The following is an 18,328-nucleotide window of genomic DNA, read 5'->3' as shown; positions in this document are numbered from 1 at the left end:
TCACAACCTGCTTGTATATGTTTGCATGCCTGATTCAACAAAATATAAGCACTCTTAAACAAAACTGACTTCAATGAAATGGGTATTTAATTATCCATCTGCTTGTGTGCTGTCCTAACATCTTTACAGCCCTGGTTAAATATTTATATTTTGTGACTTTGCACTGCCATAGCCCTTGGCAACCCCATCATAGGTAATGTAACAGCAAGTCCTGGAACCAATTCACACTTTACTTCAGGAGTGGGGAACCTGTGGCCCTCCAGAGGTTGCTGAATCATTCATTGCAATCATTCCTCTCCATTCGTCATGCTTGCTGGAACTGGTGGGGAGTTGAAGTCCAATGACCATTAAATATGGGAGCAGAACTTGGGAAGGGACTCTATCTCCCTATATTGCTTGTGATTAAGACATTTCATTTACTTCCAGGGTGTTCAAGCAAGCAGCTTCTCGGTGTGCTTGCAGGTGTCATAGATAATTTTTAGGTAATATTGTATATACCTGATGACAAAGATAAAATGGACCATTGTCAGTGGCATTTAGGTTCAGTCCATAAAAATGCCAAAAGATTAAGTATGTAAGTAGACCCAAAAGAAAGGAACTAAGCACAATTTGAAAGACAGCTCCTTTTAAAGCACCACGATAGACTTTCTAAAAAGAGTGGCATTGCACACTCAAAACAAGTTCACCTATTAGAATAAATTTTTTTAACACATAGCTTAATTCTGCTTGTCATTCACAAGTTATGTGAAGTTTAAAACTATCTTTGGATGAGGGAGAACAAGCCCTCCTTTAAGCAAGTAAAATAAATATATAATCAAAAAAGAAAGAAACTTAGCAGGAATTAAATATGAGTTAAAAACATGTATACTAATTAAAGCAGCTTTTAATGTGTGGTTTTGTTTTTTTTAAAGAACAGACTTTGTTGACAAGCTATATCTTAAATTGTTTCAGATTATTGCAATGAAAGATGGTACCATTCAAAGAGAAGGCACTCTCAAAGATATTCAGAAATCAGAATCCGAGCTCTTTGAACACTGGAAAACACTCATGAATCGACAGGACCAAGATCTGGAGAAGGCCAGTTTAGTTTTTCTTTAGGTTTACATTACCTGAAGCATTTGTAGTTCAAAAATATGGAATGATAAATGAAATTCAAATGAATAGCAGGACAGTCCAGAATCCAGCAGGGAAGAACAAAGTGGGGGATCCATCCCATTTGTGCCAACCAGGATGGCAGTTAGAGATGGGGCAGTTATTTTGTCTTCCTTCCTGTGCCAGCTCCAGGCTGGGGGTGCAGAAGGGTCCAGATCGGAACCTTCTCCGACAAATGGACTAGCTTTGAATCAAATAGATCCATCACTAGCCTTGCCTGTTTTGAAGCCATACACCAGCTACCACCAGCAGAAACACTGCCAGACAGAAGCTAAGTTCACATTAGTAATTTTCCCCTGCTGCGTTTCAAGCCACAGTTGCACAGTGTTGTTCACATCAGAGAAAGGTTGGGAATGCATTCCCCTGGTGTGTATGATCTTTTTGGTGTGCATCCCCAGAACACAGCACCCCCAAAAAAGCCCCTCCTATTCATTAAGCTGCCATCTGCACATAATGTGCTGACCTGCATATATGAGATGACTTACTCTACATCTAGTTATCTAGTCAGATTGAAGCTAGTTTGAGAAAAAACATATCAAGCAGCAGTTTTCGTCAAGAAACTACAGGATTGATATGGATTGTGGCAGCATCATGTGCATGCAGCCTCAGAAACTAGTAATGGGAGGACACTTGGTATCAAGTAAGCGGTAATCACCTTGCCAACAAAGGTTCGTATAATTAAAGCCATGGTTTTCCCAGTAGTGATGTATGAGAGTGAGAGCTGGACCATAAAGAAGGCTGATCGCCGAAGAATTGATGCTTTTGAATTATGGTGCTGGAGGAGACTCTTGAGAGTCCCATGGACTGCAAGAAGATCAAACCTATCCATTCTGAAGGAAATCAGCCCTGAGTGCTCACTGGAAGGACAGAACCTGAAGCTGAGGCTCCAGTACTTTGGCCACCTCGTGAGAAGAGAAGACTCCTTGGAAAAGACCCTGATGTTGGGAAAGATTGAGGGCACAAGGAGAAGGGGACAACAGAGGACGAGATGGTTGGACAGTGTTATCAAAGCTATGAACATGAGTTTGACCAAACTGCGGGAGGCAGTGGAAGACAGGAGTGCCTGGCGTGCTCTGGTCCATGGGGTCATGAAGAGTCGGACACAACTAAATGACTAAACAACAACAACAAGCAGTAATCTGAACATACCCAGAGATAGCTTCTCATTCACCTGCGGGTGCAACAGGGGCATCTGCAGAGATGAAGTCCCCATGCTCACCTGTCTGCAGCAGCAGAGGCCACCAGAATGTGGAAGAGGGGTGCCTTTCCTGTTCCTAACCCCCTCTAGTGTCAAATATCAGGAATTATACAATGATACTTCATCACTCAGTTTGGCAAGGGAGGTGTTATTCTTCTGTATGGTCTGTACCTGAAACCACGTTTGAATCAACCTTCCCAAAGAGATGTTCTTGCATAAGAAAACTGGAATTTGACCATAGTAAATAAAAGTAAGGTCATAACATACGAAGAAGAAGAAATTGGTTGACTTGGGATGCAATCCAAACCATGGCCTTGGACTAGAGCTTAACAGAGTGGTAGGACCTCAGCCCTGCAGCTGACACCAGGCAAGGTGGAAGGCAGCAGGAGGGAAAATGCTGCAAAAACCTGGGAGTGGCAAAAGAATCGAGCCCAAAATGAGCCTGATGCCATCATGTAATGCAGTGGAACCAGCTTGGGAATCAGTGGGTCCTGGGCAGCCCCTCCCCTCCCCTGCAATACCCCATTTCAAAGTATTATGTGGACTGCTGTCAGGACACCACCCTTTTGAGATAACACCCTTTCAGGACACCTCTGTCCCATCCATAAAAGCACACTAGCACAATGGGGGTTTGCTCTGCAGTGTCCCGTATTATGTTTACATATTGGGAAAGATGTTTAAAATGTGAATACTGAATAGAAGCAGGACGATCAGAGGTGTGGTGTCAACAGGCCTTTGTAGTTGATTATTTTTTTAATTAATCAGTTGCCTGAAGTAACTATCCCTATTAGCTAGAACTCTCTCTCTCCTACTCAGTACATTATCTCTCATTTGTGAATTATGCTCACCCTCTTGGCCATAGCTAGGTATAATCTGATTGTTGTTGAACTTAGCTGTGATGCTCCAAACCCTGGTGTTGAAATGCATATCCTGATCTCTTAATCTTAGTTAATGGCTGAGCTGCCATTATGTCTGCTTCACCCTCAAGTGATAGATGGCATTGGCTATCTTGAGAGCCTGGTGTGTGTGTGCCTAAGGGATTCCTAATTCATGACAGTTAAATGCATTTCACTCGCTTCATTTCTAACAGCAGATTGATTTGAAAATATAATTGTTTGGAAACAAAACCTTTAAAAACGAAAAACCTGCACACTCAGTGTCACTTGTTTCTCCTGCTTTTAGGAGACCTTAATCGAACGAAAAGCTGTGTTAGACAGGACAAACCTCCAAAGGACAAAGAATTCTCGAGAAACTCTTCTCCAAGATGAAGAAGAGGATGAAGGTGAAGTTGTATTCCAAACAGGACTTTTCTGAATAATTTTTGTCATTCTGTCCTTGACAGTAGTTCACAACGCCAATAAAGTATTTTTTAACTGCTGATGTACAAGTCAAAGGTATTCTTTGTTTGCTAGCACAAGTTTAATAGGAGATTCTTGTTTCAGCAGAACTAATTTTAACTGCACGTTAGAGCCATAATTGAACATTCATGCACATGTAGGTATTTATTTCATTGTGAAAGACTTCAGAAGTAATACAAGGGTCACTTTTCTTGTGGACTGCTAAGATTGGATTACTCCATGCATCTATAAATGATGGTGTCCCGAGAAAATTCTGAAGATCTGTTAAATAATTTAAACACTCTTTAAATGTGAGAGTAATGTGAGAATAATGAATGGCTAGTCAACAGACCTACTATTTTACTTATTTTTTTGTAGAGCTTTTATTTTCTATCATAGAATTCTTAAGCCACCACATTATGTAAAAGTGGTTTATTCTTGAAAGAAGGAGCCACTGGAATCAGTGTAGATGTGTTAAAATATCCTCTCTTTAGATTTGTATCAGTGCTTTAGTCTGTCCGCATTTACATACTCTTTTGTATACATTTGAATATACGCACAAAACACCTGAAAATATCTACATAATATTTTGAGGTTTTCAGTTCATGTGTCTACTCACCCCACCTACCATGCATAGAGCAAAATGGACAAACTGGAAGAAAACTGCAATCTGTTACATACTTGCTTGCTAGTAAGTCCCCTTGAACGTGGGCCTTGTTGTGAATAAAAATGCAAAGATTAAACATGTTAGATCACCTCTGGAAGTAGTTTAGCCCTCTATATGCTGTTGGACTACATTATCCTTGAGCATCAGGGCTAGGTCAGCCATTAGCCAGTACTGCTGCTCCAGCAGCAGCAGGGCAGACGATGATGGCAAGGTAGTACTTCCCATTTTGCCTCAAGTGGAGAAATGAGACATGCTGCCCCTGTGGAGCATTGACCATGCTGGTTGTGGCTGATGGGAATTGTTCTAGCAACTTCCTGAAGGCCACAAGTTAGCTACTTGTGGTCTATGGGCAAGAAAAGCTAGTCCAGTTTTTCCAGGACTTAACGTATTGTTAGCACTACATAAAGATGAGGGGGAGAAAGGTTATTTTACAGTACAATATTCCTTTACAGATGAAATTCCAGAAAGTGATGATGATGACAATCTATCTTCTGTCCTTCACCAAAGAGCAAAGATGCCTTGGCGAGCATGTGGGAAATACCTTAGCTCAGCAGGATTCCTCCTCTTGCCTTTGCTGGTTCTTTCACAACTCCTAAAGCATTCTGTTATGGTGTCCATTGACTTCTGGCTGGCACAGTGGACATATGATGCTATTGCTTTCAAGGTGGGACCCACAGAGAAGAACTGCTCTGTTTGTGAGGTATGGTGCCTTCTAAGATCCCAACACTGATCTCTTGATGCAAAGTAATATCTTCCTAGTTTTCTACTCAGGTATATACTATACAAAAGTCATATGCTCTCTGAAGTTGTTTACATTTCAAGTGGTCCTTGAAAATAGCATGAATAGAGAGTATTACTATGTTTTGTTTTGCTTTCTGGGATGTAGCATTCTAGCTACTGCAAATTGTTTAAAAAGAAGTATTTTATGCATTTGCAGTACTGTTGCAATGCAGTCTTCAACCATTTTACTAGGGAGTAAATCCCATTGAACTCAATGGGATTTCCTTCTGAGTGACATTTTAGGATTGCATTATGAATCTATAAAAGCACATATTTCGTCATGCGAACAAGATAGCACAAGTATTTTGAACACGGAATGTGGATATATAGGGCTGCCACCAAACATGGTATCTCAGTGTTTGTACTCACAATTTTCTGTAAACATCTATTGAAATTCTTTCATGGCATGACCTCATGATGTGAGTTCCCCTTCTGCAGCCCTACATTACTATTAATCATAATTAACTCATCAGAAGAGTTAAGAATTGAAGCAACCATTACAATTATATTTTCTAAAACTCTTTCATTTTCCTGTACAACCATTATTCTCAACTAAAGAATTATATCTTATGTAAATTGCAATGGCATGGAAACTCTGTCTGTGTTAATAAAAAAGACAGAATCGATTCAAAGACGATCAACATAATCCCTCCTTGAAACAAGTAACTTAATTAATTGTTCATGTGAGTCAGATGTGATGCTGGCATTAATTAATAAAAAAATGAGATTGAATCATTTCTGGCAATTTGTGTTTTATAAGTAAGCAATCTATTTTATTTAAACTCTTAGGGTGATAGCCAAACTCTGCACAAGCAGACTTCTACTTGTGCAATTGAACCTCCTCATCCTCCTTCTCCCCACTGTGCCCCCAATCTGCTCTAAAAGATCCCCAGTGCTCCAGAGGAGACTTGTGGGGCCATAGCAGACAGCAGTGGGGAGGAGAAGAAAAGGCTGTCTCCTTGCAGAAGCAGAAGTCCATTCCATTGATGGACTGACATAGTCTGCTCTTCTGCACAGTGGTTGAGGATAAGTAACAACTAGATGTGCATACTAGCCCATTTCTGCTATAGTCATTGTATTTTAAATGTTTAATTTCAAGCATTGCCAAATTATATATCTGTATCTTAGCAAACCTAAAGTCTAAGTGCTGAATGCTTTATTTTCATAAATATCAAGAGAGACTGAAGTAAGTACCGTAGCTATGTAGACAGTTAAATGGGGAAATACCCTACAGTTATTAATCCTGCAATTCTACAAGTTTTGTGTTTTTTGTTTCACCATTTTTCTTCTCTGTCCTCTCTTTTAGGAATCCAAGTTTAATCATTCTCCTTATACAAGAATATTCAGCATTCTCTGTTGCCTTGGAATTATATTGTGTCTTGTAACATCAATAGCAGTAGAATGGACTGGTTTAAAAGTTGCCAAGAAACTACATTGTTTTCTGCTGAATAAAATTATTTTGGCCCCAATGAGGTATTCTACTATCATGAAATTCAAAGATAATGTTGTGATAACAGTGATTAATAATTGCTGTTTGTTTTGTTTTTGGTGCACCCAAAGATCCCAAGGGCGAACTGCAGTAGCATAGAGTTTCTTGTCCAAAAGGCTTTTACTAAGCAAACAAAAACATTGATAGACCATATGAATGGCCTTCTCAGCATCCTATTCTAACCCAGAGTTCCCATCCATTATTTCCAGTTTAATCCAATATACCATAATCCTATCCTAATCCATAGTTCATAACCCTAAAGATCAGTACATCTTCATCCAGTCCCACAACAATCACTCAATAATAATAATAATAATAATAATAATAATAATAATATATCCCCATGCAAGTAGATAAATAGGTACCGCTCCGGCAGGAAGGTAAATGGAGTTTCCGTGCGCTGCTCTGGTTTGCCAGAAGCGGCTTAGTCATGCTGGCCACATGACCTGGAAGCTGTACGCCAGCTCCCTCGGCCAAGAAAGCGAGATGAGCACCGCAACCCCAGAGTCGGTCACGACTGGACCTAATAGTCAGGGGTCCCTTTACCTTTACCTTTATCTCAATCCAACTACATATTACACTGCACAAATGTATTACTGTCCTATCATAGAATCATAAAATTATGGCACTGGAAGGAAGCAAAATGCTAAAAAAAGATCAGTCACTCCAGTCCCCTACACATGCAATTCATATAATTGTTAGGAGGAGAGAGCTCTAGGTGTATTGTAAGAGATGTTCCTCTAACAATTATAATTTGCCATAGTTGTCTTGTCCAATCTATGTCCAGTCAGTGGTTCATGCTCTCAGGGTGGGGCTTTGACATACAAGTGCCCTCAACAGAGTGAGCTCCAAAACTCAGTAGGGCTAGGCTAATGCATTTTGAAATAAATGAAGTGATAGATATTTCCACAGAGATAGCCAATGTGATGCACTCCAATTGTCAGGGGTGATGAGAATTGTAGTTCAGCAACAACTAGAGGCCACCACACTGTCTACCCCATCTTACCATCTATAGGGAGGGGGGGCAGCATAACAAGATTTGAAGTAATACACATTAGCATCTAAAGAGGGAGTAAGAGCATTAACTCTGGAACCTAACATTAGATCCAAGGGTTAATGATCTTACTCCCTCTTTAGATGCTAATGTGTAGTAGCATCTAAAGTCCCACTGAGTCCATTACTTATTCCTGCTGCAACAATCTTCCCATTGACCCTCTCAACAGTCTCCCAATGGACACTGTGGTATTCCGTTCCTTTAAATCTATTCTACTTTGAAGAGTATTCTAATGTTTCACTCTTCGGTTCAGAAAAATAGAGCGTACCATGGCTGTTTGATTACTGTGACTTTATTTGGGATTGGTTTTAAACTCCTGAGACCTTTTATATCTCAAACAACATATTAAAAGGGATTTTTACTGAACAGATACGCAGATATACAGTTAATATCAGAATATATTCTTGTTTAGATGAGTAAATAACATTTCCTTTCTTTCCAAACCCAATAAATGTTTGGCCATCATTTATGTTATGTTAACAAGTCAATGACCAATTTCCCGTCAAATTCATCTTTACCATCCTCATGGAATACGGTGCCTTTTTACAGGCCTCAAAGAGGGAATTGCATCACAGAAATCACTAGAGGCCTGATTAGGGTTTTGATTTCTAACTGTAAGGGAACATAGCGTGAATAATGAGGAAGAGGCCATTTTTTCTTTGTTTAGTATATTTAATATTTTGTGTTCCTGGTTATACTTAATGAAGAGATAACTGATTTGATGGGATGTAGCATAAAATGTGGAAAGTAAATGAAATGCTCCCATTCTAGACTATTATGCCTTCTCCCCAACATGCTGTATTTTTAGATGAAGGGAGAATTCAGACGTGCAATTTCCCACCTGCAATCTGAAGTCATATAATCCTCCCATGTGCTTTCCTCTGAATTTGTGGATGGAGTCTTAGAACCATCATCCCTTATCATTTAATAAAATATTAATATCACACTAAGCTTACACTTTTTCACTTTTTGGTATTCATTTGACCTCCAAATAATTTGTTACCTGTATGCAATTCTTTGTATCTTTGAATAGAAAACTCTCAGTTTAATTGTATCATTCAATTTGTGCAATGAATTGAATCTGATGAGTGATTCATACTTCTATAATATGTGTATATATTTGATAGTAGTTTAATTATCAGGAATTATATAAAGTTTATTTGATAACACAAAATTCTCTCATTCCCCAGTGTTGAACAGAGTTATGTGGAGTTTGGTATTGTTCGTAACCCAGAAATAACTGAAATAGACATTAAATCAGTTTTTAAATTTCTTTCAATGTCAAACTTGGTGGTCTCAATTGCCTATTACAGGTTTTTTGAAACAACACCCCTGGGAAGTATCTTGAACAGATTTTCAGCCGATTGTAACACTATTGACCAGGTAGGCACACTAAACAAAATAGTCACTAAAAGTAAATTCTGATTTCTTCCAATCACATTCAGTGCAAAATATAATCTAAATGCAAACTATATTTGGGCTATAGTTGAACAATATGAATAATGTTGCTATGGAATGATATTGAAGTATTTTATACATTGTAGCAATGCTGTCAGAACGTTTTATGTAACTAATATAAATTTCCATGAGGAAATCCTTTAGAATAAATAAAAAAGGAGAACATCTCATTACAAGATAATGTAATTTGATACTAAAAATAAATAAAAAGCCTATCATACCTTCAGGGTCTGAAGAGCTACATCAAAGTACAGTGGTGCCTCGCAAGACGAAATTAATCCGTTCCGCGAGAGTCTTCGTCTAGCGGTTTTTTCGTCTTGCGAAGCAACCCTATTAGCGGCTTAACGGATTAGCGCTATTAGCGGTTTAGCGGCTATTAAAGGCTTAAAGGCTTAGGGGATTAGCTGCTAAAAGGCTATTAAAGGCTATTAAAGGCTTAGCAGATTAGATAAAGGGGGGGAAGCGAAAAAAAAATCTCTAGACTAAGCAAGCCCATAGGGAAATTCGTCCTGCGAAGCAACTCAAAAACGGAAAACCCTTTCGTCTAGCGGGTTTTCCGTCTTGCGAGGCATTCGTCTTGCGGGGCACCACTGTACCTTGGCTAAAACTGTGGCTGCCTTTTTTTTTTTTTTTTTTTTTTGCATCAGCCCATTTCCGTTAGCTTGACAATGACTGGCTTCAGAGGAAACACAAAACCATGGTTTGTGCTAAACTAAGAACCCACACTGTAGCATGAGCTTCCAGGTGTCCAGCAGACAAGCCCTGCTTTTGTTTCCCATCTGCTCAGGACTCCGCTTCAAAAATCACTCCTGCATTCATGGTGAAGCAGCCACAATGGCCCTAACTGTGGCCTGTCAGTTGTCTGTTATTTCAGATATAATAATATGCGAATTCCAGTTTCTTTTAATTTCAAACCGCATTTCCAGACCCTGATTTGTTCCCCCCGCAAAAAAAAAAAAAAAACATGGTTATCTGGCAGGTTTCATATTACATTATTTCATATTACATCTGAATCCAGACAATATGTTGCTTACTTGCTTTATACTGAACTGTGCCTCGATCTTCTGCAGGACTTGCATTCCCATATGCATGACTCTATTCACCACACCAAGTACCATTGCCCTCATGCAAATTTAATTCAGAAACTGCAACATGTTTACGATCATATTTCACTGTAGGAATAACTTCCCAATATTTCTCTTAAGCAGTTTATCACAAATTTAGAAGTAACAGGCTTCAGTGGCAGCCCTAACTTTGTTCAACCCAGGAATACTGAATGTAGACACAGCAATAATTAATGGCTTATTCATATTAAAATAAGAATGAAATTCAATTTTTGAATTTCCTAATAGGCTTTCAGAAGATTCCCAATTGGCAACCCAGTCCTGTGCTATTAATTGTGCTATTAATTGTTTAAAAATTCATGCAGACTAGTTTCTGCCTGAGCAATGAAGCTATACAAAGTCTCACCAAAATCCTACAGTCTTTTTACTGAATATTATAATTATTAAATATTTATTGAATTTTTAAAAACCAAGTATCAAACACAAATCTAAAATTAATTATTCAGCACTATACATGGCCTTGTTTTGAAAGAGGGAAGAAAGAGAAAATGAACTGTTGATTTCATGGTAGCATTGATTTATTTTCATTGCACTTAATATTTATTGATTTATTCTGTGTGTTTATTTGCTTAGCACATTCCCGCCACCCTGGAGTGCTTGAGCCGTTCTACCCTGCTCTGTTTATCTGCTCTTGCTGTGATTTCGTATGTTACACCTGTGTTTCTCATAGCTCTAGTTCCTCTTGCTGTCATATGCTATTTCATCCAGAAATACTTTAGAGTAGCATCAAGGTAAGCAATTCACAAGTATGTCACAGTGTATGAAAAATGGCTTTGTTTCCTGGTTAGACTTCTGCATTTTAACAGTTGCATTAACAATAAAATACCCATTAAATAAAGCTTAATTTCTTATCGGGGGGGAAACTGACTGCTTTTTAAAAATAAAACATTGTTTTCAGGGATCTGCAGCAATTGGATGACAGTACCCAGCTCCCATTACTTTCTCATTTTTCAGAGACTGTGGAAGGTCTAACAACTATACGAGCATTCAGGTATTTGTTTTATTTTTAAGTTGTAAGGGTTTTCCAAAACTGCAAGGAATTTTGTAGTTATGTACTGAATAAACTGCCTCACTCTATTTATGTATGAAGAATTTGGTAACTATAGATAACCACAACAAGCCCCATAAGACTCTAAATAATAGTGTCACTATTTATATTACCATAGTGCTTAAAAGGTACATTATAGAAATGGGTAATATATTTAAGTGCCCGAGTGTAGTCTTCCTCTAGTACCTTTAAGGGCACCTTCAACATGGGTGAGCATATATTAATACATTGCACATCTAAACCCGAACTTCAAGTATGCCCATGACATCATTCCACACTATTCCCCTGGTGCAGCGACCATGGCGCAACGGCGGAGCACCTGCTTTGTACGTAATAGGTCCCAGCTGCAGCACTGGTATCTGCAGGTAGAAACCATAAAGTAGCAGGGGATGGGAAAAACCTCTCTCTGCCTGGAGAGCTGCTGCAAGTCAGAATGGACAGTGCTTTGCCCTGTCCTATGCTCAGCGGTCTTGTTCCCATATCTTGGCACAAAAAGAATTGATGGAGAATATGAGCAGGGGGAGCTGTGTGCCACATGGCTCTAGTTTGGAATAAGGGTTGGGGAAGTTGTGCATACTCTTCCCTAAGCAACTCCTACCACCTCTGTCCTTTTCAGTGCCAAAACTAAATGGCACAAACTGTCTGTGTCAGTGAATTGCACAAACACTGTTCATCGCAGCATTTTTTTGGAAATTATAAAGTTTAGGTCTGGGGTGGAAACCCTCAGACAAGCCTCTCTGTTTAGCCCTTGGGACACTTCCCAGGCAACACTCCTCACCACTCTGCTCTATTTTTGCTTGAATGTGTCCTTGAAGTAGGACAATGCCTCTTGCATGCCTGGATAGAGACTGGAGAGAGGTGTTTGTGGGCAGACAGAAACCACTGACTTTCGCATGGCTCCAATGCAGCCTACTATCCTAAGAGTCACATCCAATGCTCTGCGTACAGATGGTTCCACTGTAGATTGCTCTGCCCATTGTCTGCCCATGGCTGTCATGTGACCTCCATAGGTTGACCATGATAGCATGTCACCTTCAGGAAGAAAAAGGTTCCCCATCCTGGCTTAGGAAAAGCAGTCCCAATTAGCACGTCAAGATCACTGGTTGTGGGATGTGTTTCCTCTTCTCCCACCTGCAAGCCTTGGTGCCCCAATGCTATAGCAACAAGTAGGCATAAAATGGGAAAGAGCCAAATTAGACATGAAGCAGTACATTTCCATTTGTTTCAATTTGCACAAGGACACCATCTTACAGTATTTGTGTTTACTTGCACTGTGCCATCATAGCCTGCTAGCTATTTTAAGTTGTATAGAGAGGCTGGGTAGACCATAAGCAGCAAAATTAGTTCTATTTATATTTTAATTACTATGATTATCATATATTAGTTAGGCTTCTAGAATCAGTTCCTGCTAATTGGCATTCTATACCACTGGGAAAATTAAGTCAACCATGTTCCATTATGTATTTAACTCATGACTTGTGATATATATATATTCCAACTTTCTCCAGTTGAGAAAATAAAAATGTCCTTGTAACCATTAGCACAGGACTCCACAGAGCTTTGCATGAACAAAAACTTCCTTTAATATTGTCTATAGAAGGCAAGCTGACACCTTGAAATTGCTGCCTGGCAGCACAAGCTCAGAATTTAGGCAGGCAAATTGAATTCAAAATAATTGATATACCTCTGACCCAGACAGAAGCGAGCATTTACCAGCTCCTGTGTTTTATTTATTGTCAAGCTATTTCATGTGCTATATTTAGGCACTTCGTTTCAGCTGCCTTACATGCAGCAGAAGTGACATTTGGATTCTAATCTCTCAGCAAAGTATTCAGATCTTGAGTTTCTAAAATTAGCTCTGAAACAGAACTAAATTAAAGAGCTAGATAGCAAATCCTTGTTCTTCTTGACCCTCATGGCAGGTATTTTCAATTTGATCAAAATAGGCAAGGGGAAAAATGATTATATAATGGCAAATAAATCTTCATAAACTATATTTTTATAAACCACTATGTCTATATATTATTGCTGCTCAGTGCATGACCCTTCTACTTCATCTAAATTATTCACCATATGTAAATATAGCACCTATTTGCTTATATCTGTGTAATAGTTCAGTAGCAGAGAATTAGAATTTAAATTAATGAACTCACTGTCACAAGTGTAATCTTTTGAACTACTGACAATATTTTGAAAACTTTCAACACACAGTCTTAAAACTTTGTTGTTCTTTGAATTCCCTGTTCTGATCCTCCTTCTAATTGCTGGCATGACTATAAATGAAAAGGCTGTTGTTACTTATATTTATTCATATAAGATCTACTGCTAGTTCCACAACTCCTTTCAAAAGAATCCCTTATTTTGCATAAGCAAGCCATAAAATATACCTTGCTATTATGAATGGACATTCACACTAACATCTGGGTGTCTCTCATTTCTCTTTTATAAAGGTATGAATCCCGATTTAAACAGAAGCTTCTTGAATATACAGATTCCAACAACATTGCTTCCCTTTTCCTTACAGCTGCCAATCGTTGGCTGGAAGTTCGGATGGCAAGTACATTGTCTGTCATTAAGTTTATGTCAATGGCAATAGATGGTTTGCTTTATCATGGGAATTGATTAGGATTGCCAGTTTTTCTCTGGTAAAGGCTCCTGTGTCTTTAACAGTTGCATAACAACCAAATTCTCAGTTGCTAAAGCTCAATAGGCAAAGCTTTATTATTATCCTGCTTGTCAGAGGAGTCTTAACTTCTGCTTGTTGCACATCAGTTAAATGGATCAAGACCATTATAAGAAGAAAATCTGACAATCCAAATTTGGCTTTAGTTAATACCATTGCAAATGGTCTCTGTAATGCAAAGCTGGGAGTCTTTTTCAACCCAATGGCCACAATCTCTCATGGGTATCTTTCCAGGTACTGCATGCCAGTAGTGGGAAGCACCAAATCCAAAAGGGGGTGGGGCCACAGTCAAAAGTGGGTGGGATCAAAGTGCAACCCCCCGCACACTCATCCGCATACCATTCACACAAATCCATCCTCACCCCATCAGTATGGACACTCCATTCATGCAAATTTATCCAATTACTCCACAGGGTCAAAGTATTATACAGTACTCACCTCAAGATTATTCTCTATAATTGCCTCAATACTTGGCCTGGTCAAATGTTAGAACCTGACCAGCCTCAGTAAATCCAAAAGCCTAGTACAGTGGTACCTCAGGTTACATACGCTTCAGGTTACAGACTCCGCTAACCCAGAAATAGTGCTTCAGGTTAAGAACTATGCTTCAGGATGAGAACAGAAATCGTGCTCTGGCAGTGCAGCAGCAGCAGGAGACCCCATTAGCTAAAGTTAAGAACAGTTGCAGGTTAAGAACGGACCTCCGAAACGAATTAAGTACTTAACCCGAGGGACCACTGTATTTGATTCTGAAGTTTCAGAAATAGTTAAAATGTTGCTATCTCCTTGTGTGCTATGATGATTTCTATTACTTTTTTTTTTTTTAGGAGTATATTGGGGCATGTATAGTGCTCATTGCAGCTGTTGCTTCAATTACGAAATCTCTCTACGATAACCTCTCATCGGGTCTTGTAGGCTTGGGATTAACCTATGCTCTGATGGTAAGTAAGTTAAAGAGGAGAGGCTCCAGTCAGGTGTTAAAGTTGATATTTAGTCTGCATTGGTTTCTGAAAATATGCAGCATAATATAGGCCTAAGCATTTAGGTGTCTCAAGCTTAGCAAACTGGCAGCTGGTGGCCAAACACTGTAATCATAAAAATTAGCTGGGATAAATTTAAAGTGTATAATATCCCAATAGTTTTATTCCCACTAATAGTTTTATTCATAATAACTGACAGGCATTTGAGTGGCCTAGAAGAGGGGTTTTTAAATGGTCGTCCACTAATAGCCCGTGAGCTTCATTCAGGTGGTCTGCGGCATGGCTGTAAAAATTAAATTAAAAACCATACAGAATCTTGCATAGCACATTACAATTGCTACAACAGGCAGAAAAAAATATTAAGTTGTCTGTCAAGACCTTCTGCAGTTTTGAAGTGGATCGTGGAAGGGTGGAATTTGGGAACTACTGACCTAGAAGACTGGCATAGTAGTCAAATATTTAGACTTCTGGACAAATGGAAGCTGTCATTTTCTTTCATGGGAGCAGACAGCGACAACTTCGAATAATTTGAAATGTTGGTTATGAGATCCTTCCTACATTCTATACCAGTTCCAGACACAAATCTTAACTATTTATTCTAGGTCTCTAACTATCTAAACTGGATGGTTCGCAACCTGGCTGATATGGAACTCCAGCTTGGAGCTGTGAAAAGATTCAACGGCCTCATGAAAACTGAGGCTGAAAGTGATGAAGGGCTGTTGTGTAAGTATGGTGCTGTAATTATTCCCACTTAAATCTCATTAATAGCCATGAACTTTTAGAAAACTAATTTTTTAAAAAACAGTTTTCCACATATTATTTTTGTTTTGATTGCAGCCCCAGCACAAATTCCTCAGAACTGGCCTGACCATGGTGAGATTCAGATACAGAATCTGTGTGTTCGCTATGACAGTACTCTGAAGCCTGTGCTAAAGCATGTCAGTGCCCACATCTCTCCTGGGCAAAAGGTAATACAAATGATCACTCAAAGTAATGACATTAGCTGTCAAAACCCATGAAAACTATATTATTGAGAGCAGAACCATTTCTTATTCCAGAATATTGTCCCTATTTTAAACAAGATGAAACAATATAATCTCTTCCCTCCCCCCCCCAAAAAAACCCCATTGTTTTGAGGTTCATGTAAATGTTTTCTATATTTACACTTTGGCAGCTGGATCCTAAGCGTGTTTACACTGAAGTAAATCTCACTGAGATCAGTAAAACATGCTCTCAGGTAACCTTGCATAGGATTGAAGTTGTAAAGTCATGCATATATCTTCCAAGCCAATGGTATTATACAAGGAGATCTGATACCCAACAGAAATACACAGTTTATAAAAAGGGTTTATAAAGTCAAATCTCTAACTGAGTTCTGCACCCTGCTGCCATTGTGGGCATAAGAAATTGAAACTTTAAAAATGGGAGGCTTGAAATGATAAGAGAAATATATTCAGTATCCCTGTTTTCAAAGTTTTTAGATCTATCCTTTTTCTAAAGTCATTAAGTGGATGCATACTGGAAAGCAAGATCCCTCTCACACACAGACACACTGAATTGGATGCAAACTGGAGGTGTAGGGTAATGATTGTGGCCAATTCCTCTTGCAGCCTCTGTTGCTGCCTCCCACTGTTCTGGAGTCTACTCCAACCCTGTGGAACAATTTTCAGGGGGCTGCAGGGAAAAGGAAGAATCAGTGAAAACTGCTTCTCTGCCCATTTATGTCAAGCATGAGTAGAATTCCACTGAACACAACTCTGGCTCCAACTCAGCTTATGGAGCAATAAGCACTGCTAGTAATGTAACTGTACCCCAAGCTGGTCATAAATTATCTGTCTTCTCAAGAAAACAAGCAAAAAAAAAACCCTTCTAGTCTGCCATTCACATGTAGCATTACTTACTAGTGCTTGTGGCAATCACTCTGTACCTGTGTTTCCCATTCTATTGAATTAATATTTTCTTTGCCATTCCCATTATAAAACTGGTTTATTTATGATTTGCAGATTGGCATATGTGGCCGAACAGGCAGTGGAAAATCATCCTTTTCTCTTGCCTTTTTCAGGATGGTTGACACCTTTGAAGGTAAAGCTACATTTGTACACATCAGGATGAGTTACTATTAGTTTCATTTGTATCTGTGATCCTCCTGGCTACATTTCAAACGAGGAGAGCACATCTCCTTTTCCAGTTCCTGCCACACCCATTTCCCAAGCTGACATAAAATACTATTTGACTTGGCTGTTTGCTATCTCTGACATAATACAGCAGAGCAAGGTGGTATTCCCACCCCCTTTGTTTTTTATACAGACTTACTGGTAAAAAGTTTGCTTTCTGCATGGTAACTTACATTTTAGCATGCTTGTACTGTTAAATATAGCTGTTTTTACTGATGTCAGTAGTAAAAAAAATCAATTTTCTGCAGGTGATTGTAATATTTGAAAATATTGCAGATTATTATCTGTGTATGTAAAATGACCTCCGTGTGAGTTGAGCTCCATCTAGTGGTTGAAAGCAAAAGCCCTGCTCCAGCTAGAACTTTCAAAGTCTCTTCTTTAGAACTTGAGGGTTCCAAAGAAGGGAGCAATGATTTTGCCTTCAGCCACTAGGTAGAGCTCAACTCCCATACTCTGAGGTCAAATTTTTACATGTACGGAAAGTCCTTTTGCAGGTAACAAACCAAATGGCCTTATTCATGATGAGAATCCAAGGCTTTTCTGGCTAAGTGACGTACTTAAGAATATAAGAACATGAGAATAGCCTGCTGGATTAGGCCAATGGCCCATCAAGTCCAGCATTCTGTTCTCATAGTGGCCAACTGGATGACAGTGGAAAACCTGCAAGCAGGACCTGGACACAATAGCACTTTCCTAGCCTGTGGTTTCCATACTGCCTCTGACCATGGAGATAGAGCACTGACATCATGACTGGTAGCCCTCTCCTCTGTGGTTCTTTTGTCCATCAACTTATATGGCTTTAGAAGAGGAGTAAAGGTAAAGGTACCCCTGCCCGTACGGGCCAGTCGTGTCCGACTCTAGGGTTGTGCGCTCATCTCACTTAAGAGGCCGGGAGCCAGCGCTGTCCGCAGACACTTCCGGGTCACGTGGCCAGCGTGACAAAGCTGCTCTGGTGAGCCAGCACCAGCGCAGCACACGGAAACGCCGTTTACCTTCCCGCTATAAAGCGGTACCTATTTATCTACTTGCACTTAAGAGTGCTTTCGAACTGCTAGGTGGGCAGGAGCTGGGACCGAAAGACGGGAGCTCACCCCGCCGCGGGGATTCAAACCGCCGACCATGCGATCGGCAAGCCCTAGGCGCTGAGGTTTCACCCACAGAGCCACCCGCGTCCCCTTAGAAGA

The 18,328-nt window shown here is 39.6% G+C and overlaps 1 protein-coding gene across 4 annotated transcripts in view; it reads left to right on the top strand.

The window, feature by feature from the left end:
* The window catches only part of ABCC8 (ATP binding cassette subfamily C member 8), a 60,209-nt gene that overhangs the window by 37,599 nt on the left and 4,282 nt on the right, over nt 1–18,328 (top strand). For all 4 annotated transcript variants that reach the window (XM_080998535.1, XM_080998534.1, XM_080998533.1 and 1 more), the window contains 12 exons: nt 952–1,077; nt 3,533–3,632; nt 4,807–5,054; nt 6,441–6,607; nt 8,991–9,060; nt 10,833–10,990; nt 11,158–11,250; nt 13,758–13,860; nt 14,818–14,931; nt 15,573–15,693; nt 15,808–15,938; nt 16,974–17,052. In XM_080998535.1, the coding sequence (XP_080854661.1) occupies nt 952–1,077; nt 3,533–3,632; nt 4,807–5,054; nt 6,441–6,607; nt 8,991–9,060; nt 10,833–10,990; nt 11,158–11,250; nt 13,758–13,860; nt 14,818–14,931; nt 15,573–15,693; nt 15,808–15,938; nt 16,974–17,052 (1,510 nt within the window). The remainder of the gene's footprint in view (nt 1–951; nt 1,078–3,532; nt 3,633–4,806; nt 5,055–6,440; nt 6,608–8,990; nt 9,061–10,832; nt 10,991–11,157; nt 11,251–13,757; nt 13,861–14,817; nt 14,932–15,572; nt 15,694–15,807; nt 15,939–16,973; nt 17,053–18,328) is intronic.

The sequence above is a fragment of the Podarcis pityusensis genome (genome assembly GCF_964106645.2).
Source record: "Podarcis pityusensis genome assembly, chromosome: 1".
NCBI lineage: Eukaryota > Metazoa > Chordata > Lepidosauria > Squamata > Lacertidae > Podarcis > Podarcis pityusensis.
The sequence above is the reverse complement of the archived record's forward strand: the minus strand, read 5'-3'. Positions and strand labels throughout refer to the sequence as shown.